Source organism: Phascolarctos cinereus, unplaced genomic scaffold (genome assembly GCF_003287225.1).
Source record: "Phascolarctos cinereus isolate Bilbo 61053 unplaced genomic scaffold, phaCin_HiC Scaffold_5;HRSCAF=322, whole genome shotgun sequence".
Lineage (NCBI taxonomy): Eukaryota > Metazoa > Chordata > Mammalia > Diprotodontia > Phascolarctidae > Phascolarctos > Phascolarctos cinereus.
The window spans coordinates 2,456,025-2,483,695 of record NW_027555958.1 but is presented as its reverse complement, the minus strand read 5'-3'; the positions used below and the strand labels follow the sequence as shown (position 1 = coordinate 2,483,695).

At 51.9% G+C, this 27,671-nt stretch overlaps 1 protein-coding gene across 1 annotated transcript in view; it reads right to left on the bottom strand.

The window, feature by feature from the left end:
• Nucleotides 1-27,671, bottom strand: part of PCNT (pericentrin) — a 114,383-nt gene that overhangs the window by 84,894 nt on the left and 1,818 nt on the right. The window contains 16 exon segments of the mRNA XM_078154594.1: nt 149-392; nt 2,920-3,031; nt 3,774-3,898; nt 4,563-4,737; nt 5,046-5,101; nt 8,140-8,395; nt 11,001-11,047; nt 11,050-11,176; nt 13,834-13,929; nt 14,034-14,050; nt 14,053-14,329; nt 14,331-14,876; nt 14,878-16,290; nt 17,278-17,388; nt 20,571-20,720; nt 26,470-26,694. Of these exon segments, the coding sequence (XP_078010720.1) occupies nt 149-392; nt 2,920-3,031; nt 3,774-3,898; nt 4,563-4,737; nt 5,046-5,101; nt 8,140-8,395; nt 11,001-11,047; nt 11,050-11,176; nt 13,834-13,929; nt 14,034-14,050; nt 14,053-14,329; nt 14,331-14,876; nt 14,878-16,290; nt 17,278-17,388; nt 20,571-20,720; nt 26,470-26,694 (3,977 nt within the window).

Below are 27,671 nucleotides of genomic sequence, written 5' to 3'. Positions count from 1 at the left end.
GGGCACAAAGGCGGCCAGTGGGGCGGTCCCACCATCAGCCCAGAATGGGCACGGTCAAGTGTGGTCAGGAGCAGTGGCAGACTGGGAAGCAAGGACTCTGGGCCGGGCCAGGCCAGGAAGCCCGTGAGCCCAGGCTGCCCCGGCTTACCTGACGTCTGCCGAGTCGAGGAAGGAGTCCTCCCTGACCTCCTGCAGCCTCTGATGGAGCAGGTGCAAGTCTTCTCGGTAGCTCTCTTCAGCGTCCCGCAGCTTCTGCTCAAAGTAAAGGCGCAGCTGCTCTAGCTCACTCTCATGCTCGGCCCTCCTCTGCTGCTGCCGCTGCTCAAAATCATGTTTCAGGTGTTCCATCTGCTCCACGTGGGATGCTCTAGCCAGAAGCTGCTGCTTGAGCTCTGGAACAGGGAAGCGACGTCTCACGTCATCAGAAATCAAAACGGTGCGGCCAGCAGCCTCCCACAGGGGGGAAAACCACAGCATCACCAAACGCCAAGGAGGGACCACTCACCCCAAGACTGCCTGGGCCACTGCGAGGCCGCCTTCACCTCAACTACCCACCAAGAAGTGCTCCGACGGCTACCCACGGCCCGAAAAAGAGCTTGCGGCGCGGCTGGATCCAGGCAGACACTGGGCCTGGGGCTGAGGGCAACACAGCAGGCCGATGCCCACCACCTCTAATTCCCACCCAATCCGATGGCCTTTCTCTGTCCTCACCCTCTGGACCCTGTCCTCCAACCCCTGCCACTGCTCCTCTCCATTTCTTTCACTCCATTTTGATCAAGGTCATGCCTATTAACCTCAAGGATCCCTAAGGTTCTGTCCCAGGCCTTCTTCTCTTCTATCTCTGCACAACTTCACTTGGTGATGTCATCAGCTGCCATGCGATGAATGACCATTAAGGTAGCGAGGTGGTACTGCGGATAGAGGGCCGGGCCTGGCTAGAATCAGGAAGACCTGAGTTTAAATCTGGCCTCAGACACCTCCTCACTGTGTGACCCTCAGTAAGTCACTTCACTCTGTCTGCCTCAGTTTCCTCGTCTGTAAAATGAGCTGAAGAAGGAAAGGGCAAACCACTCCAGTATCTCTGCCGAGAAATCCCCAGAGGGGGCCACGGAGAGTCAGACACAACCAAAATGACTGAACAAGCTGATGATTCTGAAATCTACTGTTCCTTCCTCAATCTCTCTGCCAACCAGTCTCACATCTCCAACTTCCCATCAGACATCTCAAACTAGATGTCCTTCCCTATTACCGGACAGGGCACCACCATCCTCCCAGTACTTCAGGCTCCAACCCACAAGTCCATCTCATTTCTGCATTTCTATGACCCTCCATATCCAATGCTGGTGCCAAAGCCCGCCCACGTCACCCCTTCAACCTCTCCTCTCCTTTGACCCTGGCCTGACACTGGTGCAGACCCTTGCTTCCTCACCCCTGGACTATTACCACAGCTGCTGGGGGGGTCTGCCTGCCCTGAAGCTCTTCCCCCACCAGTCCATCCTCCCTCCACTAGCCACCAAAGGGATCTCCCTGACACAGGTCTGACCATGTCACTCCCCCAACCCGATAAACTCCAACGGCTCCCAATGACCTCTAAGATCGAATACAAGATGCTCTGTTTGCCATTCAAACCCCTCAGAATGCAGCCCCTTCCTCCCTTTCCAGGCTTCCCACACCTTGTACCCAACACGGACCCTCAGATCCCATCTGATGGGGGGCACAACAGGTCCCCCAAGGGGGACCATCAATCCCCAGCCTCCTGGCTGCTCCATGAACAGCCCCAGGCCTTCTCTCTGGCCACCCCCAAGCCTGCAAAGCTCTCCCTTCTCCGCTCTGCTCACTGAGCTCTCTGGCTTCCTTCAAGGCCCAACCGAAAGCCTGCCTTCTACAAGGTCCTTCTCACTGCTAGCGGTTTCCCTCTGCTGCTTATCCCCAAAGTATCCAGTAAACGCCTTCTTGGTGAGGAGCTGTCAGCATGTTGTCTCTCGTCACACTGTGCACCCTCAAGAGCTGGAACTTTCGACTTTTTTTTGCATCTCTAGGACTTGGCAAGTGTCTGGCACACAGTAGGTGCTTGATGCTTGTTGACTGACTGCTGACTAAAAGAGGACAAAAATCACTGTGCGCACACGTGCACGCCCGCATGTATGAATGCCAGCCTCAGCCAATTCAGACTGGCACCTAAGTTCCTGAAATCACTTTTGTTCTAATTAAGTGCTGAGGCAGTCAGATGTTGTGTTACTTAATCCTACATGTTCTGGCAGGGACTCCAAAATTCTACTCCCAGGCAGGAACAGGACTTTGAGAAGTGCTTGGAACCCCGGGCCTTGGAGCTCACTCTCAGCCAGGAGAGTCATTGGCCTGTCCTGCTGAGAAGATTTTAAAGGAGCTGTCCCACGGATGAGAGGTCACAGCCTGACCCCCACCCTTCCACGGCGAGGCCACACGGCAGCCCTTCCCATCCCACCAAGTTTCCTACTTCTTCCCGCCATGGTCCACAGCCCATCGTTGCAGCTTCTGCACCGGGTCTGGGTGCAAAGGCCCTCCCTCCCAGCTAACTTCTATTCATTCTGGATACACTTATCAAGGACCAGAGCCAGGGCAGTGAGTGGAGAGCCAGGCTGAAGGCCAGGAAGACCCGAGCTCCCATCCTGCTTCTGATGTTTCCTGGCCATGTGACCCTGGACACTTAACTCACTTACCCTCTTCAATGCTCTGAGGACTCTGAGCTGCAGAAGGAGGGGCGACCTGCATCAATAGAGGGAGTTCCCTCACCAGGAGCCCCCAGACTGCCCATGTTATTTCCTCTAAAGGAAGGCAAGTGTCTCGAGGGCAGGGACTGTTTAGCGCCTGACACAGCACCTGTGAATAGTAAGTAGCAATACGGGCTGACTGCACGGATACAACTGCTTCCAAATTTACCATTCAACTCTTGTCGATTTGCTCGTGTGGAATCCAGCTGAGACCACAGCTGCTGGATTTCTTCTTGAGACTGAGCCTGCAGTTCCTTGTAGGAGGCTTGAAGTGTATCCAGCTGCACGGAAGGGGAGAGCCATTAGGGCAGAATATCAGTGCCTCAACTAGGAGAGTCACATCAGTGCTAGCTACTCAAGAACAGGTTACTAACACAAGGACACAGATGACCACGCCAGAGCCTCAGGCAGCGCAGGCACGAGGGCACTGAGACTGCCCATGATTCCAGGGAGCAGCTCAGAGGGACACCTGCAGGCAGCGACCTGGCAGGCAAGTCCCGGGCCCTCACTGAACATGAGCTTCCTCTACTATAAAACGGGTCACAACAGCCATTAGGGCCCTCAGAGGAGAGAAAATGAGGTGCTCACGCCACAGAATATACAGCATAGCACGTGAGTACGCGCACACACACACACATGCACACACACACACATACACACACACACACACACACACACACACACACACACACACACACACACACACACACACACACACACACACATGCCAGCTGCTATTATCACAAATACTGATAGGGTAGAGGGCCAATGTGGATCTCCCCCAGAGAGCCTCGGGAGCAAAGCTTTAGGACAGCAGGCCAATCACTGGCCTAAGATGGGGCTCATGCCCCTCTCTGAGGTGACCACAGAGTGGCTGCTCACCTCGGTGGAGGGAGCTTTCACACCAGGAATTCCATGAGGGCTTAAGGACAAGATGTGGTGTAAACCCCCCCCAAAGATGATTCCCAAGTCTCTCTGTGCTGTTGACCAAAGCCTGTTTGAAAGCCATGTCAGGGCACCTACCTCTTGCTGCTTTTCTCTGAATTTCAGATTCATGTCTTCTAAATACTGGTCGTGCTGAAGCTGTAGCTCCTGGCGAAGGTCCTGCAGCGCCACGTGGTGCTGGGCCTGTGCGCTTTTGAGAGCAGCTGCAAGGGAAGCTACCCATGGGGGATGTCCTTTCTCAAGGCCCAGCTTGGCACAGGAGGCCAGCCAGTGCATAGGCCCCAGGCAGCTGGCTGAACCTGCCACCCAGGTGTGCGGTGGACCCTCCTCCACAAGCAGAGACAGTAGAGCTGTGAGCGGCCCCCTCCCTCCAAGGCGTGGGGAACCTGCAGCCTGGAGGCTTCATGTGGCCCTTTGAATCCAAACTGCACAGAACAAATCCCCTTCATAAAAAGGATTCAGGCTTGGCCAAAAGGCCACACCCTAGGACCTAGGCCCCCACCCTTGAGCCCTCCAGTCCAAGAAGAAATGAGGCTCTCCAGATGGTACAATGTCATTTACATTCTTACTCGGGGCAAAGCCCAATACTTAAAAGACTAAAAGGGAAGGGAATTTAAATTTAAAATTAAATTTAAAAAGGGAAAGGAAGGGGAATGGAAGGGGAGAACAAGGCACCTGGCTAAGCACTGTACAAACATCATCTCCCTGGGAGGCAGACAGAGGCCAAGTGACTTGGCCAGGGTACCACAGGCAGGAGAGGAGCTCGGGTCTTCCTGCCCACGCTCTCTACTTTGGCACTGCCTGCATGCACAGACTCTTTTCCTTAGGGATCACAGAGCCTTCAGGCCCACTGAGAAGGAGCCCTACCTTCAGCCTGGGCCTTGTCGTGGCCCATCTTCTCCAGCTCGGCCTTCTGGTCGTCCAGTTGGGCCCTCAGAGCCTCGCGCACGCTCTCCACTTCTGCCCGATGTTTCTCGGCCAGTTCTTCCTCTAGCCTTCTCAAGCACGAGCCCCTCTCTGAGTCCCAGTCTCCCTTGAGTTTCTGGCAAAACATCAAAGACAGACCACAGGCCTCTCTGGAGGACCTACAGATGGAAAGTAGGGAGAGGAGGCCAGTGGGGGACATGCAGGGAGCCCCCCCGGGCTGGCAAAGGGCCTGACACATCTCACACCATCAGATCCTCCCCCCCACACAGAGGTCGAGACTACGGCAATCCACACTGGGCGAAGAGAGAAAGGAACGTGCCCCAGCCTTACAGTTCCGAGGTGCGTGCAGGGGAAACCCCAGCCCGGTGCTCCGTGCCACCCCCTGACAAAAGGCAAACCAAGCACAAGAAAAGCAAGAGCTACCTCCAATGTCTGTGCGTGCGTTTCCATTTCTAATTCCAGCTTCTTTTCCAAGTCAGCTGAAATAAAACATATGAGCTTTTCAGCAGCCCCGTGGGTCAGGCTTCCTTTGTCCGCAGCCTGCCTCCCCCCCGCTGCTCAGCCTGGGAGCCGGGCCTTCCCGGAAAAGAGGAAGGGGGCTGCCAGGGTGGGCCGGGGCCTAGAGCGCAGCGGAAGGACTTGGCCGTGGCCGGTCCATTACAACACAGGTCTCAAGGCATGTGGACAATAGACAGATGCTGTTTCTGCCAGTCCCCTGGGGCAGGACAGAGGGGCACCAGCGGGAGGGTGGCTGGCATGGGATCATGGGCCTCTTCACATCAGGGGAAGAAATGCCTGGATTAAGACTGAGCCCCTCCTAGACGCTTCCTTTGGTAGTGCCAGGAAAGATGGAGAACAAGGGGAGGACAGGAGTGCGGTCAGCAGGTGACCACAGGGCCCTCCAGGAGAGAGGGGCAGGTATGGAAACAGGAAGGAGACGTGAGAAACGCTCTGGAGGAAGAAACACAAGACTGAACGGGGAGGCCATGAGGCGGGGGCTGGGACGGCAACAAAGGAACGTCGGCGTACTGCAAAAACCAACTGTTAACCGAGCCCAAGACCCGGCAGAGCCGCGTTCTGCCCACCCTGAGAGAAGCTAACAGTAACCCCCGGGCCTGGTGCCCTTTCCAAAAGCCTTGGTGGCCAAAAGCACAGCCCCCAAAGCAAACCTGTCTTCACAAACTGCACACCGTTCCAATCACATCTGCTTTAAGAGGAGAATGAAGAGACCCTCTGCATATGAACCTGCAGACTGTCAGAGCTTCAGTGCACAGAGAAATTCTGGCACAAAGAACTGCTTTCACAAAGACTTCCAAGCAAACAGAGCCAGCCTCCTTTGCTGTACCTAAGGCTGGGCTTCCCTGGACCTCCTGCCCAGTTCCAGCGCAGGCGGCGAGCACCAGGGAAGGGGCTGTGAGAGCCTAGGCCAGGCAGCCGGCCCCCAGCCACAGGGCCAGGGCCAGGGGCACTGCTGTCGCCCACTCCGGAAGACACCCACAGCAGGAGCTCGGGGGTGGCCTAGTCTGGCACTTCTCCAAGGGTGACAACGGGGGGCTCATACTAAATAATACTGAGATGGTCTCATTTTGATTCGAGCAAATACTGATCAAAATACCCCACAAGAGCGCATCCGTAAGAGTGGAAAGGAGTCTGGAGACCACAAAGACTGAGAACCTGCACTGGTCCCATGCCCTCCCTTCTCAAAGGAGGGAAAAGAGGCCTTGCCACCTCCCCAAAGTCAGCTGCAGACAGCAGCCTAGAGCCCAGCTGCTCCAGGCCAGCCGCAGTCTGGGGAAACACCTGGAAAATGTCTCTCCAGCTGGCCACCAGGACACCAGGGACAGAGACTCACCCTCACGCAGTGGCACCATCTTACAGAGGCAGCACCCAAACACTCTACCCAAGGCAGATTCTTGAAGAGCATCCCCCCCAAGCGTCAAGCACCTTCCTCCCCACCGGCTTCCAACAGGCCCAGGGCCCCCTCTGTCCTGGCCCTATCCCTTCCCCCTCCATCTCTCTCTCTCTCCCCTTCTCCTATTTCTCTGCACAGGCATGCACACACACACACACACACACACACACCACACACACACACACACACACACACACACACACACACACCACACACACACCCCCTAGCTGAGTGACCCCAGATAGGTCTCAGGGAGATCTCCAAGGTGCTAAGCAAGTCTGGGGAAAGCTGCTTCATTAGGAATTCTCTACACCAACGGAAGCGCAGGCCCAATCCAAAAAGAAACCCCAAACGCTCACCCCAGGGACATTCAGCATACCTACAGCAGACTGCAACTAATCTTTTAAGTCTGGCCAGCGGCTCCAGCACAAGAGGCAGGGAGAAGCAGAGACGCCGCAGCCAAGGGTCGGCATTCTGGGGAGAAGCCTAGTGCCTGCAAAGACATCCCTCTCCACGGGGACAGCCCCTGCTCCTCCCACAACCATCGCCCCCATCAACACAAGGAACAGCGCTAAGAGGCCACGTGGAGAGGCCGTGGCTGCATCAGGGACAGGCACCGCTGGATTCCACCTTAGCATTACAGCTCGGGTTCATCGTGAAGACCCAGAAGGGGACAAGCATCTCTAGCATACACCGCGTGCCAGGCACTGTGCCAAGTGCTTTCGGAAAGCCTCAGGACAGCTCTTAGATGTAGGTACTGTTATTACTCCCATCTGATAGCTGAGAAAACTGAGGAAGCAGAGAAGAAGTGACTTGGCCAGGGTCACCCAGCTAGTAAGTGTCTGGGGCTGAATTTGAACGCGGGTCTTCCTGACTCTGGGCCCAGGGCTCCACAGACTGAGCTACTTGCCACCTCTAACTCTGAATCAAGAAAGAACTAAATTGTGTTTGCTAGCATTCAATCCCGGTGTAAAAGTAAGCAAAGAATTAGCTAGCCCTAAACGTGGGAACACTCAAAGAAGTTGAATGGATGACCCTGAGCTCTAACACTGGCAGAGCCTTAGCTTGGAGGCCGCCCTGTCCTGACTCCTGACTGATGCTCACAGGGCCATGGGACTTGTCTGGGCTTCCAAATGAGGCCCCCTTCTCTTTCCACCATCCCTGCGCTCTCTGCCTAAGAAGGCAGATCAAAGGCATAGTGTTTGTGGTGTGCCAGAACAGGGCCAGGCCCAGTGGGAGCCAAGAAAGCCCAAAGGAGGATCCTCCTGAAACACAGAGACCTGCCCGTCTGAGCACAGTCTCCAGGGCTTCGAGGTCTACGAAGGGTCTCTCCCTTTCAGAGGGGGCAGCAAAAAAGAGGATGCACCAGAAGCGCTAGAGGCAAGAGAGATGCGTTTGACGCCCCCCCTCCCTGAACCTGTGGCTTCACAGGCCTAGGAAGGAAGCTGCCTGCTAGCATTGGCACAGGTCACACAGCCCAGACAGGCCAGAGAAGGCTGGAGCCCTGGCCTCGCCCACTCAGCCGGGTGCCCAGGGGGAACCTGTGGGCGGGGGACAGGAGCCCTGCCCACGCCCCAGCGGGAGGCCCACGAGGGCGTGTGGTACCTATGTGCTGCTGGTGCTTTGAGGCCATCTCTTCCTTCTCTTGGCGGTGCTGCTCCCTGATGTGCTCCAGTTCAAACTGCTGGCGGCTCTGGACGAGGGCCACCTCCTGTGCCCGCTTGTCATTGAGCATCTCTCGGAGCTCCACCAGCGCCGTCTCCTTCTCCTTCCGCAGGTTGGCCTGGCTCAGCTCCAGCTGGGCCGTGTGCATGTTACTCAGGCTCAGGCGCAGAGCCTCCAGCTCCAGGCTGTGGAGAGTCTAGGTGGGACAGAAAACCGGGGTTAGCCACAGCAGATCAAACAGGCTGCTACCGCGCTGCCGGCCCACGGTGGAGGAGGGAGCCCCCCTCACAAGGAAAGTCCTCTTTAAGGGCTGGAGCAGAAGGCCCTGGGGGGCCCAGGCCCCCCTGCAGGTTGCTTCCTCTGCAGCTCTCCCCTCTCCCACGAGACTTTGCCAGGCTCCCCTACTAACCATTCTCCAAAACCCACCACGCTGGCAGGGCCTCGCCCAAGGGTGGGCACAAGGGAGCAGGCACCCCGAGGACTTGTCAGGCTCCCTAAGGAGCCTTGGCCAGGTGGCATGACCAGCCAGAGGGGGCAGGAAGCCAGCCCCCCCCCGGCCCCTGCGTCTCCACAAGCTCCCTGTCAGTCTGCCTCTACCCCCTCCGCTGCCCTCGCCAGGCTCTGGGCCAGGGGCTTCCATGAGCCCCTTCTAGAGCCTCCTTCTCCTCAAAGCTTGCATCCACCCGTCCACATCAGCCAGTCCTGAGACTTGCTGTCCCACAACATGATGGCCTCACTTCAATAAGGGATAAGCCCCAACTTAGTTCAAGACTCCAGCCTGGAGAGGAGCGGAGCACCCACAATCAATGCTGTGGGATGGCGGGGCTGGAGAAGGCTTTGGAGAGCCACTTGGATGGCAAGGAGGTCAGATCAGTCAATACTCAAAGATGTGGATTCTGCCTATTCACCAGAGGGTCAGATACTGAAGCTGAAGCTTCAGTTGGCCACACAATGTGAAAACGAGATTCACTGGAAAAGATGTTGGGAAGGATGGATGGCAAAAAGAAAAGGGGACGGCAGAGCATGTGATGGCTAGGCGGCATCATGGAAGCACCGGAGCTGAGCTCGGACAGACTCTGGGAGAGAATGGAGAACAGCGGGCCTGGTGTGCTGTGGTCCACAGAGTCACAAAGAGTCAGATATGACTGACCACCACCACCACCAAAACACCGAAGATACCAAGACCAAAGTGAAGACAGGTCTGGCCTCAAAGGGCTTGCGTTCAACTGGGCTGGGAAGGGTGTGGAAAGACGGCAGGAAGGGGCTGGCGAGGAGGAGGGAAACCATACATACACAGATGGGGGAGGAGGGGAGGGGGAGAGAAAGGGGAAGGGAGAGGGGGAGAACACATAGCGTTGAATCCGTGGTATGAGGACAACAACAACAGCGATGCCCACGCTCAGTCTGGATGGGAGCTAGGAATTCCAAGGGGCAAATATGGGCAGCAAAGAGAATCCTGGCATGAAGCATGGCCAATGCCAAGGGGCGGACACGGCAGAGGAAAAGGCCACAGAGCCCTTGACTGATCAGTGAGACAACACATGTCCTTTGGGTGATTCCTGTGTGCCAGGTACTGGGCTGAGCACTAGGAGACAGAAATCTCAAGGCCAAAACACACAACACACACACACACACACACACGCACACACGCATGCGTGCATGCACACGCACATGTGCACACACACAGAGTCCTTGCCCTGGAGGGACTCCACACAGAGTCAACACAACATACAAAGACAGAACACATCCAGGAGGAGGGAGGCTCAGCTGGCCCGGGGCCAAGTCTGGAAGGAAGCTGGGCACACTACAAGGTAAAGGTGAGGATGGAATGGAAGGCAGCTTCCAGTGCAGATGGGTGGACACTCAGGACAGAGCCTCATATTCTGGGAACAGCAAGGCTGCCTACCTGGCCAGGAGTTAAGTGTGAGAAGACTGGAAAGTCTGGAGGAGGCCAGATCAGGAAGGGCCTTAGAAGCCCAACTGGGGACGCCCTCTTTGATTCTGAGATGACCTAGGCAGCGACCTAAGGAAGGAACTGGGCCAGAGAGAGGCTTGAGGCAGAGAGACCGATAGGAAGGCAACTGCAGTGGTCCAGACAACAGATGAGGAAGGTCTGCACTGTAGAACCGTCTGTGGCAGGGAACGCATGAGACGTAGCAGAGGCAGAAATGACTAGATTTCTCAACAGATGGGGAGGAGTCAAGGAATCTCTGAGAGCCTGAGAAGATGGGGTGGGGGGGTGTCCTCAAAATAGCAGCAAAGTTTGGAATATTGTTGACTGAAGAGGGATGGGTATGGGAGCAAAAGATCATGAGTCTGAGATGCCTACAGGACATCCAAGTCAAAAGATCTAACAGGAGGCTGGAAAAGCAGGATTGGGGCCCAAAAGAGGAGGATATGAGATCAGACCAGAAAAAGGGCACATTACATACACGGAAGACAGACCAGATTTATTCCACTCAATGCCTGTGGGCAGAGTGAGAAGCAAGATATCAGGAAAGCCGTGACAGCTACCTAGAGTGGGGGGCTATGTCTGCAAGGTGGGGGACCTCGCTCCCTGAAGGTCTGGAAGGGAAAGCTCGATGAGAGCTGTTGGGTGTGGGCCCCAGGGGAGTTCTGGACGAGTAGAGGCTTACGAAGATGCTACGTCTGAAATTTCTTGGCCCCTGAGGAAGGCCCCCGGCCCCTGGGTGACCCTCTGGAGAGAGCCTCCCAGCCTCTGTAGGAGTCAGCAAGGCACTGCCCAGGAGCCCCCCAGCCCGGACCACGCTCAACAGGAGCAAGGGCAGGCTGAACCCTACCTGTGCCTGGAGCTGGGCCTGCTGCATCTCCGCTTCATGGCAGGCACTAATTGCTGCTGCAGCTCCTCCACTGTTTGCTGGTGCTTGCGCTGAAGTCCCTCGCGCAGCTGCTTCATCTGCTCTTTATGTTCACAAATCAGCTCTGCAATCTCGCGATCCCGTTCTCGTTCATGGATCTTGAGAGAGAAAACCGAGGCCAATCATTGTGAACGCTCAGTTTGGGGAGAAAAAGGACAGAGTGCAGTCTTCCAGCAGGGAAGAGGCTTTCTGAAAGTCCAGAAGCTTGGCCCTGAGGGGCTTGGGGGCGAAGTGCCACAAACCTCCAAGAACAATTCATTACAATACATAGGGTCTGCTGGCGAATGTTACCTCGTTTTCTTTATGAGGAAAATTTGGCCCTGCTTCTAAAACCTGACAAACAGAACTCTAAAAAAAAAAAAGCTAATGGTCAACACAAGCCAAAGTGCTCAACAAAGTGTCAGTAAGTAAATACAGTAATATGCTTAAAAACCACACATAAAATCTTTGGTTGGTCATGGCCAAGAGAAAAGTATCAAAATCACACCCTATTCTCGATGGATGTGGATAAAATAGGACATGGCTCTATGAACTATGAACAGAGTGATTCTTCCTTGACAAAACACTGTGTGCACGGACCCAAGTCATTGCTGGGGCACAGATTTAGGGCCAGGCGTGAGCCACAGCATCCCACTCCATTGGGTGGAAGATGTCCGTGGGACCACACGGATGTTGTAAAAGCCTCTGCGTCCAGACTGTGCCCTCAGCCTCCGACCCCTGCTCCACAACCAGAAAGATGAGGTGACTCCACCGCCTGCAGGCAGGGTGCCCCAGGCCCTTTCCCATTCCTTCGAAAGGACCCGATTTCTAAAACGCTTGGGATGACAAAAACAGGTTCAACACAGGAAGAAGATTCAGATATCATTACTGACCCAGAAAACCCCCGACTCTCACTCTCAAAACCAAAGACGGCCTGCCCCCAAAGTAAGCTCAGCCAGGTTGGAGGGCCCAAGCTGAAGCCAGCACTGTCATCTGACATTCTCAGACGCCAGCACCAAGGACCAAGCGCCACCACAAAGCCTAGGAAACGCTTCACTAGATGCCATGACGAGAAAGCAGAACACCCAGAAATAGAGGGAGATCGAGGAACTGCAAGGAAATTCAACGCTGCTGGATGGATGAGTCGACATGGCCCAAGTCAAACATTGTTTTTTCTGCAGGAAAGAATCCAGGCATTAAGGACTTGTTTCTCGTCCTTAGCTTGATCCAATCTGGCCCTCCGGCTGTCAAAGTCTAGGCTGACTGCCACTGAAACAATCACTCTCCCAGGTCTGATCCATTGTGAAAATCCCATTGAGGATTAAAAAAAAAAAGCATTCAAAGAATGATAATGTTCTTGGCTACCAGAAAAAGTCTGCCATAAAGATGCTATCCATGGGGACGTGCTTCCTATCAAAGACCTTGGGGTACGTGCCTTATAGTAGAATCTCTGATACAAGGTGCTTTCCAAGACAGTCACCCTGATTCACAGCTCCACCAAGAATGCACCAGTGTGTCCATCTTCCCATAACTCTCCCAACAATGACCATTCTCACCTTGTGTCAACTTTGCCATTTTCAGGGGTACCATCAGGATTGTTCTAATTGGCATTTCTCTCATTATTAGCGATCTGGAACATTCTTTCATGTCATAGGCAATCATTTGCAATTCTTTTTGAGAACTATTTTTCACAGCCTTTTTATCATAACCACTCATCTGATGGGGAGTGACTTTTGCATACATACACGCACGCACCCACGCACCCACCTATTGTCTGTATATATCTTGGATACCAAAGCCCTTCTGACAAATGTGATACAAAGATTCTTCCCCCACTCAACTACTGCCCTCCTTATCCTAGAGGCATTAATTCAGTTGGTGCAGAAGTCCCATTTCATTCATCAAAATGATCTCTTTTATTTGTTGTTACTGCTTCTATGCCTTGTTCGAAACTGGAACAAAGTAGATGCCCACTGCCTGGGGAATGACTAAACATCACAGTGCCTTAATGTAGACAGAACATTGCTGTGCTCTAAGAAACGATGACTATGATAAATGCAAAGAAGTGGGGAAAGACTCAGAGGAGTCAGGAAGATGGCAGGAAGCACGCAGAGGGAAGGCAGAACAGCCACAAGAACCACAGACACGATGACAAGAACAAAATGGAAACAGCCACCAGACAGTCAGAAGAGAACATTCTGAAATGGCAGAGAACAAGCCTGGCTGAGAGGAGACGGGGCCCCCAGGGCCTCCAAGGTGGAACGCTGCCTCTAGACCAGGGGTGAGGAACCTGTGGCCTCAAGGGCACATGTGGCCCTCAAGGTCCTCAAGGGCAGCCACCCTTTGACTGAATCGCCTTTATAAAAGGATTTGTTCTGTAAAACTTGGACTCAGTCAAAAGGCTCCACCCAAGGACCTAGAAGTCCACATGTGGCCTCCAGGCTGTGGTTCCCCACCCCTGCTCTAGAACCAAGTCCTTAAAAATCCCTTTGGCTAATGCTTTCTCCCCTTCCTCTTTCTTTCTTCCTTTCCTTTCATTTTTAAAAAAATTCTTTGTTCTATGGAATAGCAAAATCTAGGCAATATAAAACCCAACACTATCATTAACCATTTGTTTTAAAAAGAAAGCCAACAAGGAACATCTCCCAGGCTAGGGAACAAAAGCCGCTACGTTTCCCACCCACTCTCGGGCTCTGGCCGGTGAGCTGTCCAGGCTGGCGTGGCCATGTACACGACCTCCCCTAATGAGAGAAAGGAGCCCTGCTCCCAGGAGTACCTTCTTAATCATGCCAATCTGTTCTTTCCGCTCTTCCTCCCACTGGCGCTGCTGCCTGGCCAGCTTTTCTTTCATCTGTTCACTTATATTCTCCACCTAGAAATAAGACGAGGGAGAAGGAGGAGAGGGGTGTGTTCAACAGCTCCAACTGCGGCCCCTGGAAGGAAAACACGGATGCCCTTGGCGCCCCTCTGGCCTACCTCTTTCTGGTGCTCCGCCTCAGCTGGGCTCTCTCAGCCTCATGCTGATGCTGCATCTGACACACCCGTTTCTCATAGCGGCTGCTCAGCACAGAACGGATGTCCTCCAGAACCCGGGCGGCTTTATGCGCCGTGTCCTGGAGCCACCACCCCAGCTCTCCCTGAGCATTCTTCAAGGAAATCATTGGCTGAGCTGGGTTATTTTCTGTTCGTGTGCAATCTGGTTCTTTTGCCTTTATTTCAGCATCAAGTTTCTGGCTCTCTGAAGGAGCAAATTCAGATTGTCCAACAAATTCTCTTTTTTTCATGCCCCTGTCCTTTTTGCAAGCATTTTATTTTCTCAGTAAGTTCAAGTATGTTTTCCTCAAGATTTTCCCGATCTTTAGAAAAACTTTTTTCCAGAGCATTTTCTTCTTCAACCATTTGTGTAAACAGCTTTTCCTTGATGGCGATCTCGTCCTTCAGGGTCTCCAGCTCCTGCAGCAGAGCCTCTTCCAGGGTGGTTTTCTGACCCGGATGCTGGCCTTGCAGTGCCTCCTGACTATGCAGAGTTTCAAGATGCATCGAGTTGGAGGCCAATTTCCCTGCTCGCCTCTCCATTTCCTCCTGGAAGACCTCATCCATCCCAGGCCAGAGAAGAGCCTGGGGAGCTGCTGAAAATGAGCCTCGTAAGTCTGTGATGCTACCAGCTGCAGCCCCAGGTTCAATCTGATGTTCACCCTCTTCCTCCAGCCTTTGGAGGATCTCATCACAAGACAATGAGCTTCTCTTTTCTGGGTCCGGTCCAACTGAAAGGCTGTGTCCACCCTCCCACCATCTCTCTTCAGCCTCTTTGATCTTCTGGGGAGAAATTCTTGAGTGCCAATTCCTTTTCCCCAAGTAGCTGATTAAACTTCACACACCTATGCATCAGGTAAATCTTATCTTCATCCATTACCTCATAGATTTCACTTAAGTCTCCTTGAGAGAAGACATTCGTCACTGGGTCAGCAAGTGATTCTACTTGAGCAGAATTTCCTTCTGACAAAACATTGAAATCCCTTTTCTCACCAAAGCCACTAATCCACTCACCTGATGGGAAGCCCAGACTCCCTCTCTCAGATTTAGTCTGTAAAGCAGTTTCTATATCAAAATATTCCGGTGTCTCAGACGCATTCAAATGGTCTCGTTCAGTGCAGACCAGGTATTTCTCCATCAGGTCTCCAGCTCCTTCCATCATCAGCCCCTCCCCTGAGGTTTCCCCATCGATGGTGCCAGCTTCAACGAGTGTGTCATCCTCACTCACGCCAAGTCTTAAACTTTGCTCTTCTTCTTCTTCAGATCCTACACTGCACCTTTTGAGAATAGTTTGATACTCCAACTCAAGGCAGAGTGGCTCTCCTGGCTGGAGGCACAGCTGACTTTGAACCCTCTCAAGTTCAGCTTTCTGGGCATCCACAACACCCTGTGACCCTCTTTCCTCCTGTTCTGACGGTCCTGATTTCGTGTCCCAGGCAGTGACGTCCTCTACAGGCTCCAGAAGCAGGACTCGGCTGTTCTCAGGTTCTTGCAGCAACTTCCCATTCAGTCCTTGGATGTGGGAGCTAAGTTTTTGTACTTCCTCACCCCAGTTTCCCTCATCACCATTGGTGTCCCAAGATTCCTCTGAGTGTATCTCTGTGGAAGAAGGCTTTCTTTTAAGATCCTTTGGCATACCTTTCTCATTCCACTCAGTCTCATCTCTTTCCTTCTGAAAGGCTGCCATCTGGCTCTCTGGAATGGCACACAAGCCATTTCTACGCGGATCTGACTCTTGGAGTTGACCCTTTAAATTGACGTTAATTCCACCGAGGCTCTGTGGCTGCCTGTCTCTTGGGCCTGTCACTGGCGGGGCTTCTGGCCTCGTGGGCTTGCCTCCTTTCCTGTGTTTCTCATCCACTGCATCTCCACAAGTCTTTCCCACTTCTGTGACCTCCAGCTGAGGCTTCTCTTCTAACATATCCCACCTCAGATCCTGCAGTGGCCTCCAAACCTCCTTTTGGGGATGCACCTGGGACTTCTCAACACAGTCTCGCTTTTCCTGTTTTAACTCTTTGATTTCTGAGTCTTTCACTGAAAGAGCACATTGTAATGAAGCTACGGCCTCATCAAGGCTTAACTGGTCCCAGAGACTGCTGACTGTCCCTTCCTTCTCTTCAATCACCTGGGCCAGCTCCTGAATGGCACTTTCCAAATGTTCTTCCGTCTGGGCAAACTTATTCTCTTTATCTTGGATATTCTTAAAAATAAAATGTTATATATAAACTAAGGAGAAAACTTCACATGCTAATTTACACATTAATTGAAAATAATCAGTTATCATTCCACCAAATTTAATGTTGCTTAAACACAAGACATCCAAGACAGACCCAAAATGTCCTTGTCTGTTTTGTTTATAAAGTTAATTTTTAGTAAAGAAAGAGCAAAGAAAGGTTCAACATCACCACAGAATTGTCTTAAATTATGTAGGATGATGGAAACATTAAGGACAACTAGAGTAAATGATTTCCAAGTGGCCTCGGACAAACTTTGATGTGATCTTGGTGCAGACAAGGCCTTCTTCCTTCCAACTGGCCACAAGGGGGGCTATTCTTAACTGGTGATTTCCTGGGTCTGCAGAGACAATTTCTCTGTTTTAATACCAAAGAACTTATTGTCCCGTTCTGGAAATGAACAGGCCTCTAGCCAGTTATTAAGCACTATGAAATACAGGCCAAAGGGGTCATGAGGAGAATAAAGTTCTATTTGGAAATCAAATATGGAATTGGTTCTGCATGCACATCAGACAGCATCTCTGATCTACCCATGGCTAACTTAGCCCCTGCAGAATACGAGTGACTAGGACCTCACGCTTTTTTTTTTTGGGTGTGGGGATCCATTATATCTATGATATCATCACTCACAGTGAGGACACTCCATCCATCCACCTACCCACCCATGCACACATGCACCCATCCACAGAGATCAGCTCAGGCTAGGCATCTTCTAGGCTGAGAGAAGGAGAGCCCCTGGCATGGAGAGGTCTGGGGACTTGCCCAGAGCCATACAGCCAGCACATGGGGGACCTGGGGCCAGACAGGTCTTTCTGACTCCCGACCTAGCCCTGTGCAGTCATGAGGGCTGCTCTGTGATGCCCCAGAGAGAACAGCCTCTTCAGTAGAATGACAAGTGTCCTCTGGGGGAGGGCCTCCAGCACTTCCCAACCCTGGGCCCTTCGGTACAGTACCTGCATAGGGGTGTGTGGCTCTGGTGGGGACTGCAGAGGGGATGCCGCTGGGGGCCGGGGCCGAGATGACCTTCCTTTGGCTGGCATCTTGCTCTTCAGAAGCTCGCTATTCTAAACACCAAGGGATTGGCCTGTGAGCTCCCAGGCCAAGGTGGAAGCTGCTGGTGCACCTCCCTTCCCTCTTCCCCTTTCCCCCAAGAGCTCCTCACAGACTCTCCAGCAGCCCAGAACACGGAGCGCTGCCCATGAGGCAGACTGATAACATGCATACCTGTAAAGGCAAAAAGAGCGCCCGCTTCCTTCCCCGGGATGAGGCCCACAGCCTGGCACCTGGCTCGCTTTGCTCCCAGTCTCCCTGCACATACACAGTACGCAGCTTCCTGCCCTGTCCTCCCAGGTTCTAGAATGCCTCCAGCCTCCCTTACAGAGAAGTCAGTCACAGCAGGGACACCCCTGGGGACAGGCTCCTCCCCTCTGAAAGATCCCTCTGGGATCCCTCAGGTACTTCCTGCTCTGAGAATCACACAAGAGAGCATGAGAAAGGCCTCTACGACCATCCTGTCCAGTCTGTGCTGGGTATTTGACACCCAACCAACACATGGCCATCCCACCCCGGCTTGAATACCCCCAACGCACAGCCAGCCCACCAATAACTAGTAACAACCACCGGTGTTGCTACAGGACTTTCAGGCTGACAAAGGGCTTTCACATACATCATCTCACTTGATCTTCACAATGACCCTAGGCAGTAGATGCTAGTATTGCTCCCATTTTACAGAAGAGGAAACTGAGGCAGAAGTGTCTGAGGCCGGGACTTCCCACCCCCAGCGTCCCTTGGCAGCCTCAAGGTGTTCGTTCTGTCCAGATTCAGTGTCTGTTCTGTACACTTCACCCTCTGCCCCCCGCCCCCTTCTGCTCCTCCAGCATTCTCAGCTTGGGGCTTGGGCTTCAATTCAGAAACAACGAGTCCTGCCAATCATCAGGAGAAAGCCCTTTGAGTACAAAGGAGAGGACACCTGAATAACTCTTACGCATCTGCCAGAAAATGCACAAAGAGCAGACCATGTTCTGAAGAGCCGTGGAGCTCAGGATGCAGACCTGGGGGAGCTTTACTATAGATGACAAAGAGATGAACATTCAATAACAAAGAGGTACTTGAAACATTCTTAGAAAGAAAACCAGAAGCGAGTGGATGATTTACTTCTCGAACACCACAGAGACGCAGGAAGAGCGAATCAACGGTGTGGTCTGTGGGATTTGGGGCTGGAAAAGACCACTTGTCCTATCTTGGGGGAGGGAAGAGTAGGGGGCAGGAGCTGGAACTCCTGGAGACAACTGGCACCTGGGGAACAGGAAAGCATGGACCGAGGGAGAAGATCTTTGAGGCAAATAAGGGAAAACGGTAACAGGAGAAGGTACCGATCACCGGTGGAGGATGGGTTCTACTACGATGCAGTGTCCTCTCCGACACCTGCAAGAACTGGTCTTGTGTGACAGGCAAGCCCTACAAGGCAACGGCAGAAACGACCTGGAGGGAAGGGGCCACGATGGACACCTTGAAAGTGCTGATTTCACAAGGAATATAGAGAATGGAAAGACTGATTACAGGGGGCATGAGTTAGAGAATGAGAGTCTAGAGTAGACAGAAAGAGACGATGAAGAGAGTCAAAGAAATCCTCTTTGGAAAAGGGGGCCAAAAATGAAATTTTAAAAACTTTAATTTAATTTAATTTAATGAACAGAATGCAAATTAAAACAGCTCTGAGGTACCATCCCACACCATGTTAGCCATGATTGGCTAACATGACAGAAAAGGAAAATGTTGGAGGTGGAGTGGGAAAACTGGGACACTGAAAAATTGTTGGTGGAGCAGTGAACAGATCCAACCACTGTGAAAAGCATTCTGGAACAGTGTCTAAAGGGCTATAAAACTGGGCATACCCTTTGATCCAGCAATACCACTGCTAGGTTTGTGTCCCAAAGAGATCAAAGAAAAGGGGAAAGGACCCAGACGTACAAAAATGTTTATAGCAACTTTTTTTGTGGAAGCTAAGAATTGGAAAATGAGGGGATGCCCATCCACTGAGGAATGACTGAACAAGCTATGGCATATGAATGTAATGGAATATTATTGTGCTGTAAGAAATGACAAGGAGGATGACTTCAGAAAAACCTGAAAGAGTCACATGAACTGACCCAAAACAAACTGATCAGAGCTAGGAGAATATTGTACATAGTCACCACAATATTGTCACGATGATCAACTGTGAAAAATTCAGCTACTCTGATCAAGACAAGGAGCTAAGACATTTCCAAAGGACCCATGATGAAGAATGCTATCTATCCAACTGCAGAGAAGGAACTGAAGAACTCTGAGTGCAGACTGAAGAAGACCTTTTCTACTTTCTTTACATTTCTTGGTTTTTTGTTTGTGTTTTCTTCTACAACATGGCTGATACGGAACACAGATAATTGATATCATATTGCTTGCCATCTCAAGGAGTGAAGAAGGGGTGAGAGGGAGAGAATTTGGAATTTAAAATTTTTTAAAATGAAGATTAAAAAAAATTTTACACATAATTTGGAAATACTTATCAAAATAAATAAAAGATACATTACAAAAGAAAAAACAAAACTTAATGAACAGGAGTGGTTGAAGAGAGGAGAGGAAGGGGGAATTAGGGTCTGAGTTACTAAAAGGGAGAAAAGGGGAGAATTCATACAATAAAAGCAGCACAGAAAAAGGAAGTACTAAGCAAAACGCCAAAGGCAAAAGGAACACAGACAAAAGGAGGGGACCCAGGGATGAGGGGAACAGAGCCACCCCTAGAAAAGATTAGGCCAAAGTGACTGAAGAGAATTGCCCAGTAAAACAGAGGTAGCTTGAGCCCCTCCCTCACAGCATTGCTGAGATGACAGATTGCAAGTCTTGCAGGGCAGCAGAAACACTGGATATGATGAGCATGGTCAGGGCCGCCGTGGCGGCTTGACCTTTGCCCAGCATGGCGCCATGAAGGGAGAGCTAGCTTCAGAGCCGGAGAACCTGCCCCCTCTGGGCTGGGGAAGGCCTCCAGGTCTCAGTGCCCCAGGAAGTGAGGAATGGAAGTCACCAAGCGCTGGCCCACACTAGTAACTGGAGGAAGCGTCCACACCTGTAGCCTCCAAACCAAACTTTTTCAAAAGAAAAAGGGCCTAACTCTACAAAACAGCAACTGAGCTCAAGATTTTCTTAAAAATCTAAAATGTTCTTCCATAGCATGGAATGACTTCAACGTAGCTCATGAGCAAATTACCTCTTGTAACTGATGTTGCAAATCATGCATCTGACTGGCCAGGAGTAGCGCTTCCTGCTGATCATGGGCGTGATTCTGCCTCTCCTGCTGAAGGGTACTGGTCAGCTGGACGATGATTTTGTCTCTTTCCTGGACTGCCATCTCTAATTCCTACCAGGGGGCCAATATATAACATAAAGCTCATTCAGGGCTTTTAAAAAGCCCACTTAGTACAGTACACAGAGCATTCTGCAACCTGAAGGCCAAAGGCACTCAGGCTCCAAGGATCCGATACAAAGTCCTGCCTGCTGTGCATGGGCAGGAAGCCCCATGGAAGGCTCCGGGGCCCACCTGCATGGACACAAGGACTCTGAGCCCCATCCTTCGCGGCCACCCAGGCCTATGCCACACGGCCCTCACTCAGCCCTGTGCGGCCACAATCTACAAGGACAGCCTTCTTCCACTCCAAGACTTTCTGGTGGGCTATGTAATCTGGCTGAGCCTGACGCCAGCCTGCTCTATGTGTGTGCACAAACATGTACACAAACGACATGTACACACACACGCACACACACAATTAATTTTAACTGTAAACCAAACACATCAAAGGTTTCACCAAAATTTACATGAACTCTAAAGGCATTTCAACACCAGAAATGTCCCTGGGGGATATCTCATCTTCTTTGCCCACCAAGCTCTACCCCAGGGCACACTTTCTGAGCTGGTGGTTTGGTCTCCCCTACTTGGCCTCACCTCCTTGAGGAGCAGACAGCATTTCAGAGAAGAGGAAGCAGAGGCCCAAGAGATGAATTACCTGATCCTTGTGTGCCCTTTGGCCATTCGTCACTTCCCCCCCTCAGGCCTCAGTTTTCCCAACTGTCCAATCCGGAGTTTGGACCAGCCAACTACACCAACAGAACAATTCTGCGCTGTGCGCTAGCCTCTCTCAGCCCTCCCTCTCTGTGTGTCCCTGGGACCCAGGCAGCCTTTATCCCTCTCTTCTCCCATGGCCCAACTCGTGTGCTTGCTGTGAGCCTGGATTGCCCCCCTGACCCAGCACGCTGCTCCCTCGAGTCACAGTGGAGTACATCAATCTGCCCAATTCCCTGAGTGTCTCTTCCAAGCTCTGAGCAGCCCAGGAGAGAGCCCGGCTTCTCAGCCATGCCAACAGTGACCATCTCCCAGGCTCTCCCCGCAGAGGTGGCGATGACCACCCCATCTGGTTCTCTTGTCAAACTGTGCAGGCCTTAGCCACAGCCCTGGAGTTAAGGACTGTCCTCTAACCACAAGAGGCGGGGGTCTGCACATGTAGAGGCTGGAGGCTAGCACATACCAAGGACAGAAAGGAACATTGAAAGACAACATCCCTGGAAGCACGAGCCAACGGTCTCCAGACGCCACGGAGCTCCTTTTCCTGGAGGCCTGTGTGGCGGGGAAGGGGAGGCCAACTAGAGCAGGCCGAAGAGGGGGCTGCTTATCTGGGTCCTTCCCAGATTTCAAGCTGTAATCTGATCATCTGCCAGGGCCCACAAAGAGATCTTGGGCTCCGTATGAAGTTCAGAGATTCCAGCCTGGGATTTCGGCCCCTGGATCCAATTCCTTGTTTCTGACCAAGGAAAGGATGACCTATTCCTGAGAAATACTGAACTTGTTATCTTCCCCCCCAACATCCATGTGGTGGTTGAGGGCACCACCATCTTCCTGGACCCGCAGGTCCACCAGCTGGGAATCATCCTCCACTCCCCTGTCACCCTCACAGTCACCCCACCACACTCAGTAAACCATCTGCCCTCCCCATCCCACTTTTCTCAGCCCTCGTCACCTCCCACCTGTCCCCAGTCAGCTGATTTTTCTAAAAGGCAGGTCTGACTCCTATCGCCTCTGGGACCAACTAGGAGGTTCTGTTTGGCATTTAAAGCTAGGCCTAGCCAGCTGCCTCCCTCCCATTCCAGACTCCGCACTCTCCTGTCTAAGAACACCATGATCCCGCAGCAATGGCCCTCCTGATGCTCCCCACCCTCCCGCAAGCCTTGAAGGTACTCCCCTCAGATCCTACTAACCACGAGCCACACCCCCGCTGCTCACACGCTCCCCGCCAGCCTACCTTCGCATACCCGGTATCTCTCTACCCACTCTGTGCTCTCCTGCAGAGCAGAACTCGTTTTCTTTCCTAGCACAGTGCCTGGCACATTGTAGGTGCTTAACAGGGTCTTGGTGACTGAACAACTAAGATAGATTCTCCATCCCACCACCTCATCGACCTCAGCAACCTCTACATTCATGGGGCTGGGCTAGACAACCTGACCATCAGGGGACTAAGAATGGGCTAGGAGAGTAGGGTCAGCTGGGCACGACTCCAGGGTGGTGGCCCAGGGATCTGTGCCTGACCCTGGATAAAGGCCTAGAGCAGGACGACACCAAACTGAGAAATAGCGCTTGCCCACAGATGGCTGACAGCATCAGGATCCACAGGACCCTCGGCAGCCTTAAGCACTGGACGGAGTCTAATACAAACGTCACTAGACCCACCTGGAGAGGCTTGCAATCAGACAGAAAAAAATCAACCTGGAGGAGACAAGAATAGGACATATCAGCAGACTACAGGCTCAATGAGCTGGCAGGAGCCATTACGGGAGGGTGAGCTTCCGGGAAGAAGGAAATGATCATTTCATTGACCCGGACCCTCATCCACCCTGGAGTGGTGTGCTGGAGTGATGCACACAGTTCTGGGCCTCAGGGTCTAAGATGGACCCTGATAAGCTGGAGAGTGTCCAGAGGAAGACGAGCAGACTGCCAGAGTGGAGTGGTGATAGGGATTCCAACTTCCTCCCTCATGAGGACCACCCTCCCTAAGCTTCCAGAGACATTCAGTCTCCCCAAGTTTCTGCGCCTGAGCTATTCACTCTGTGGCCAACCCGGCCCTGAGGCAAAAGACATGGGACTTAGTCCAGGGCCCAGCTGGGCACATACACGGGGAAAACAAGCCCCAAAACAGAGCACATTCTTGGTCCTCCAGGAGCCAGCAGGGAAGATCAAACACATAAACACAAAGTGAGAATCCCAAGTGAGTATCCCAACCGGCCCACACTGCCTGCCTTCCGGCGGCCTCTCCAAGGAGGGAAAACTGTAAGAAGTACCCGGTTACACTGAGTGTCTGCCCATCCTACTCTGCTTCTGGTCCATCACTGGTCAGCAGCTGTTACATGCTCAGAAGCAAGTTCATTTCAATGGCTGATGATGGTGCCAAATGTAACTAGGAATGAACAACTGCAAAGTGTTTACTAAGCACTTCCTTGAGTTTCTCACACCACGCTAAGCACTGGGGATGCAAATACAAAAGCAAGCCAGTCCTGCCCTAAAGGAGCTCACCAGCCTGTCACTTAAAAGAAATTTATCCCCAAACCAATATAAAGGCCACTGCAAACAGCCCTCTTCCCCCCAGCTCACAGAGCTCCCACCTTCCCCCCAGATCACGGACCCTCCTCCTCTAAACCTCTCCCAGAGTCCGGGGAAGGTCATCGTTGTCCTCCTCCTCGCCGTCCCCCTCCTTCCCCCCAGCCCTCCCAGGAGCCTGACAGGCTCCTACCTGCTGCAGCTGAGCAGCCTCAGAGCGCTCACCCACCTGCTGACTCAGCAGGTCAACAGCCTCCTGCTTGCCTGCGAGTTTCTCTTCCAGCATCTTAATCTTGCCCTGAGCCCTCGGCACTTCACACTCCCTGCGATCTGTGGCTAAGGACGACCTGCTGTCCTGTGCAGAGAAGGACACCACCACTGTGCACACGCTGCAACCCTCTCAAATCTCATCTAGCATCCGGTGCAGTGTGCCTAGCAGGCTTCCAGGCCGAGCAGCCTCACTGCTGTTGAGACCTAAGAGCCCAAGAGTGGGAAGCAAGGACGGTTGTAGAAACAATTCAGCAGAAATAACTGGGGAAATGATGACATATGGTGGCAACTTTATATGAGGTGCTCCCAGAAGGTAGCCGACATGGGACCTTCCATTCATTACTTACAAGGCCTAGAAGTAAGCCACTGCAATTCTTCAACAGCTTCTGAGCATGAAATCTAAGAAAACTTTCAGGACCAACATAAATCACACTGATTCAGTAGTTCAAGTTATTTCGGACATCTTCAAGCAATTCTAAAAAGTAGCCCAACATATGTTTAGAATGTCTTCTACTATACCCTCAATAGTAAAGTTCAACTTTCAATCCAAAACCAAGAAATGTTTCAAAGGCCCCTTGCTCTGTTCCTCTCTCCCTCCATCCCCCTTCCCGCCATGGCCCCAGGCTGGGAGGCGCCACACAGGGCAGAACTTGGGAAGATGCCAGCAGGTGGCGCCACTAATCCCAGGGGGTTGCCTGCCCTTCCCTGGTTTCTGCAGCCCCACAAATGCAGAAAACCAGCCAGGCACCCAAACAACTAAAGGCACAGTGGAGAAAACCCATCAGGAAAGTCATCGTTCCACACAACTGCCCAAATCCCAATGTTCCTAGAGTTGTTTAGACATACACTCACACTAAATCTAGAAAACAAAACCAATATCCTTACTTCAAATATTTGTTCCTGTCCAGCTAATTCAGTAATTGGCTTCTTCTGTGTTCCCAAACTGGCAAGCTCCCTCTCAGCCTTGGCAATTAAGAGACAAAGAAAGGGTTAAGGAGAGAGCAGAGAAGAGTCAATGACATCCCCCGCCTGCCTCACAATGGCGGCAGCAGGCTTTTGGTGGCGCTCCTGTGGAGGGCCAGGGCACGGGGCACTGCAATGTGACGGTGCTTAGTGCCATTCCGGGACCCGCGCTTTCCCACTGCCGACACAAACCTGGGGGCCTGAAGTTCCCAAAGAAGGAGAATAATGGGAAATCGTCATATATCAGGGATAAGGGGTCAAGGATATTGGTTTCAAAGAACCTCTCTAGAAATAAACTTCATCTACAAATATTTACTAAGCATCTATGCTACAGATAAAAGGAAAGAAGCGAGTGTTCAAAGTAGCTGAAATTACAAAAGCTAGGTGTCATCCAAATACAGGGCAGCAAGACTGCAGTGCCAAGTGACCATTTTCGTTTCAGAATGCCAACGTCAATAGTTCTGCACCGAAATGTTTGCTTAGTTTTCTTTGGCCTCTTCAAAACTCACACTCTAGTTTCCGACACCTACTACTTTTAAACAGCAGAATTTCTAAGGCTTCTCTTTACACCTGCCCCATGCTGCCCATTCGGGCTCCATGAATGCAGAGACACCATCACACAAAGTGTGTCCTCTCTGACCTCAAGCCCAGGGCTCCCCAACAAGCAATTTGGAATCCACGAGCCAAGGCTGAGCCCAGTGGTTATCCCCTCCACATCTCCCACACAACTGGCTGACACGCATTCCCTTTTCTCTCTTCTGCTTAGCATCTTGAACAAATCTCCTCTTCCCTCTCCTCCTCCTGCAGAGCCTCTACTGTGATGCCCCAGGAAGAAGTCAGGCCACTGAAGCCGAGTCTACATCAGCAGCCCCATGGGATGCTTGGCCTTTGGTCCCCACTTGAAGAGCAATAAGATGAGAGGGAAATGGAAGAGGGGAGGCAAGTGGGGAATGTGAAGTTTCTAAAGAGTTCTCAATTGGAACTATCAGGGGGAAAACCCTGCCATAATGGGATAGTTAATGCTCTCAAACATTTATGAAAATAATCAAGTACAAGGCCTAAGAGAGTTTCTCAAAATGACCATGTTACCTAGGTATGAAATATCAGGGCAAAGAGAACACTGGTCACTCACCTTTTAGAAACAAGAAACCCATCCTCCCACTTATGGCAGCCAAAAACAGACCAAACACGGAGGTTAGTGAGCTAAAACGACAGGTACTGCCACCACAACATAACGTAAACAGCAAGCAAAGGAAACCAAGAGCCACACACCACCCTCCTCACACCGCTTCACCTTGGCGTCCAGGGCACCAGCTCCCCCCTCCGTGGAGCTACTGCCCGCCCTGCTTTCCACACTCTGCTCCAGGTCCGAAGGGAGCTCCCCGTCCAGGGACGCTACCGCATGCTCCTCCTCCTTCTCCGTGACAGCCGCATGGACAGCCGCGCTCTTCCTCTTCGACGCCTTTTTCTTCGAACTCGAACTGTCGCCTTTTGTTTTTCTTTGTTGGAACTGAGCAAGCTACATAAAAAGGTCAAGAAATAGTACAGACAGAGATAAGTGAGAAAAACATAGCAAGACCACAAAGTGAACACACCCGTGGAACAGGACATGGAGGATCTTAATAGCACTATCCATAAAAATCCATGGGCACTCCCTCACTCCTGAGGCTCGCTCTGCCCCAGGGAGCCAAGCCAGGCATCCCCCCAGACCAAAGGCGTCACCATTGACACAGCAGGGTGTAGCTGGCCAGGTTCTAATAGAAACTACAATGAGGCCCCAATATTGGGGCCCTAATTTCCTTATACAAATGGATTAAACAAATTAAGTAACAGCTGACAGCAGCCTGCTAGCCTTGGTCACTGGCAGGAAGTTATCAAGTGGCAGTTAACTTCACCAAGGCACAGAAATGAAGCAAAAGGCAAATCTGTCCCTTTCATTCACTTGCCCCCACTGCCCTCCAAATCAGAAATCTGCAGTAAAACTTCCTAGCCACAGATTCTGAGATGCAGGTACAGAAATAGCGAAAAATTAATTAAGCAAGGTCAACTTCCTCTCTTCCTTTGAAGAATCAGATGTTCTATTTTTCTGAACTATCCCAGCTCACAAAGCACCAGGGACCTCCAAATAATGTCACCCATCAGAACCCATCTCTCCTTAGTGCCCTGAGCTGAGATTCAATTAATCTTTTAAACTAGACTGCTTGTACTTAGCCAGAATTTTCCACTAATATTTCAATGGCACAAGACCTAAGATCACTTCGGTAAAAAATGTTCCACAGTGCCAGCTCTAGGTTGTCGGATACGAAAGTATACACTCGTAACTGATTTCATCACACGAAATTTTACAGACAGGACTTAAACATAGGCTATTTCTGTTAGAGTCTCCATCCACTCCCAAGGACTGACCATCTGTCTTCCTTCAATAGCCTATTTTCATTTATTTCATGGAGCGTGTTTTTCTCCCAGTATCAAGTCTAGACACCTTTGAGAAGGATG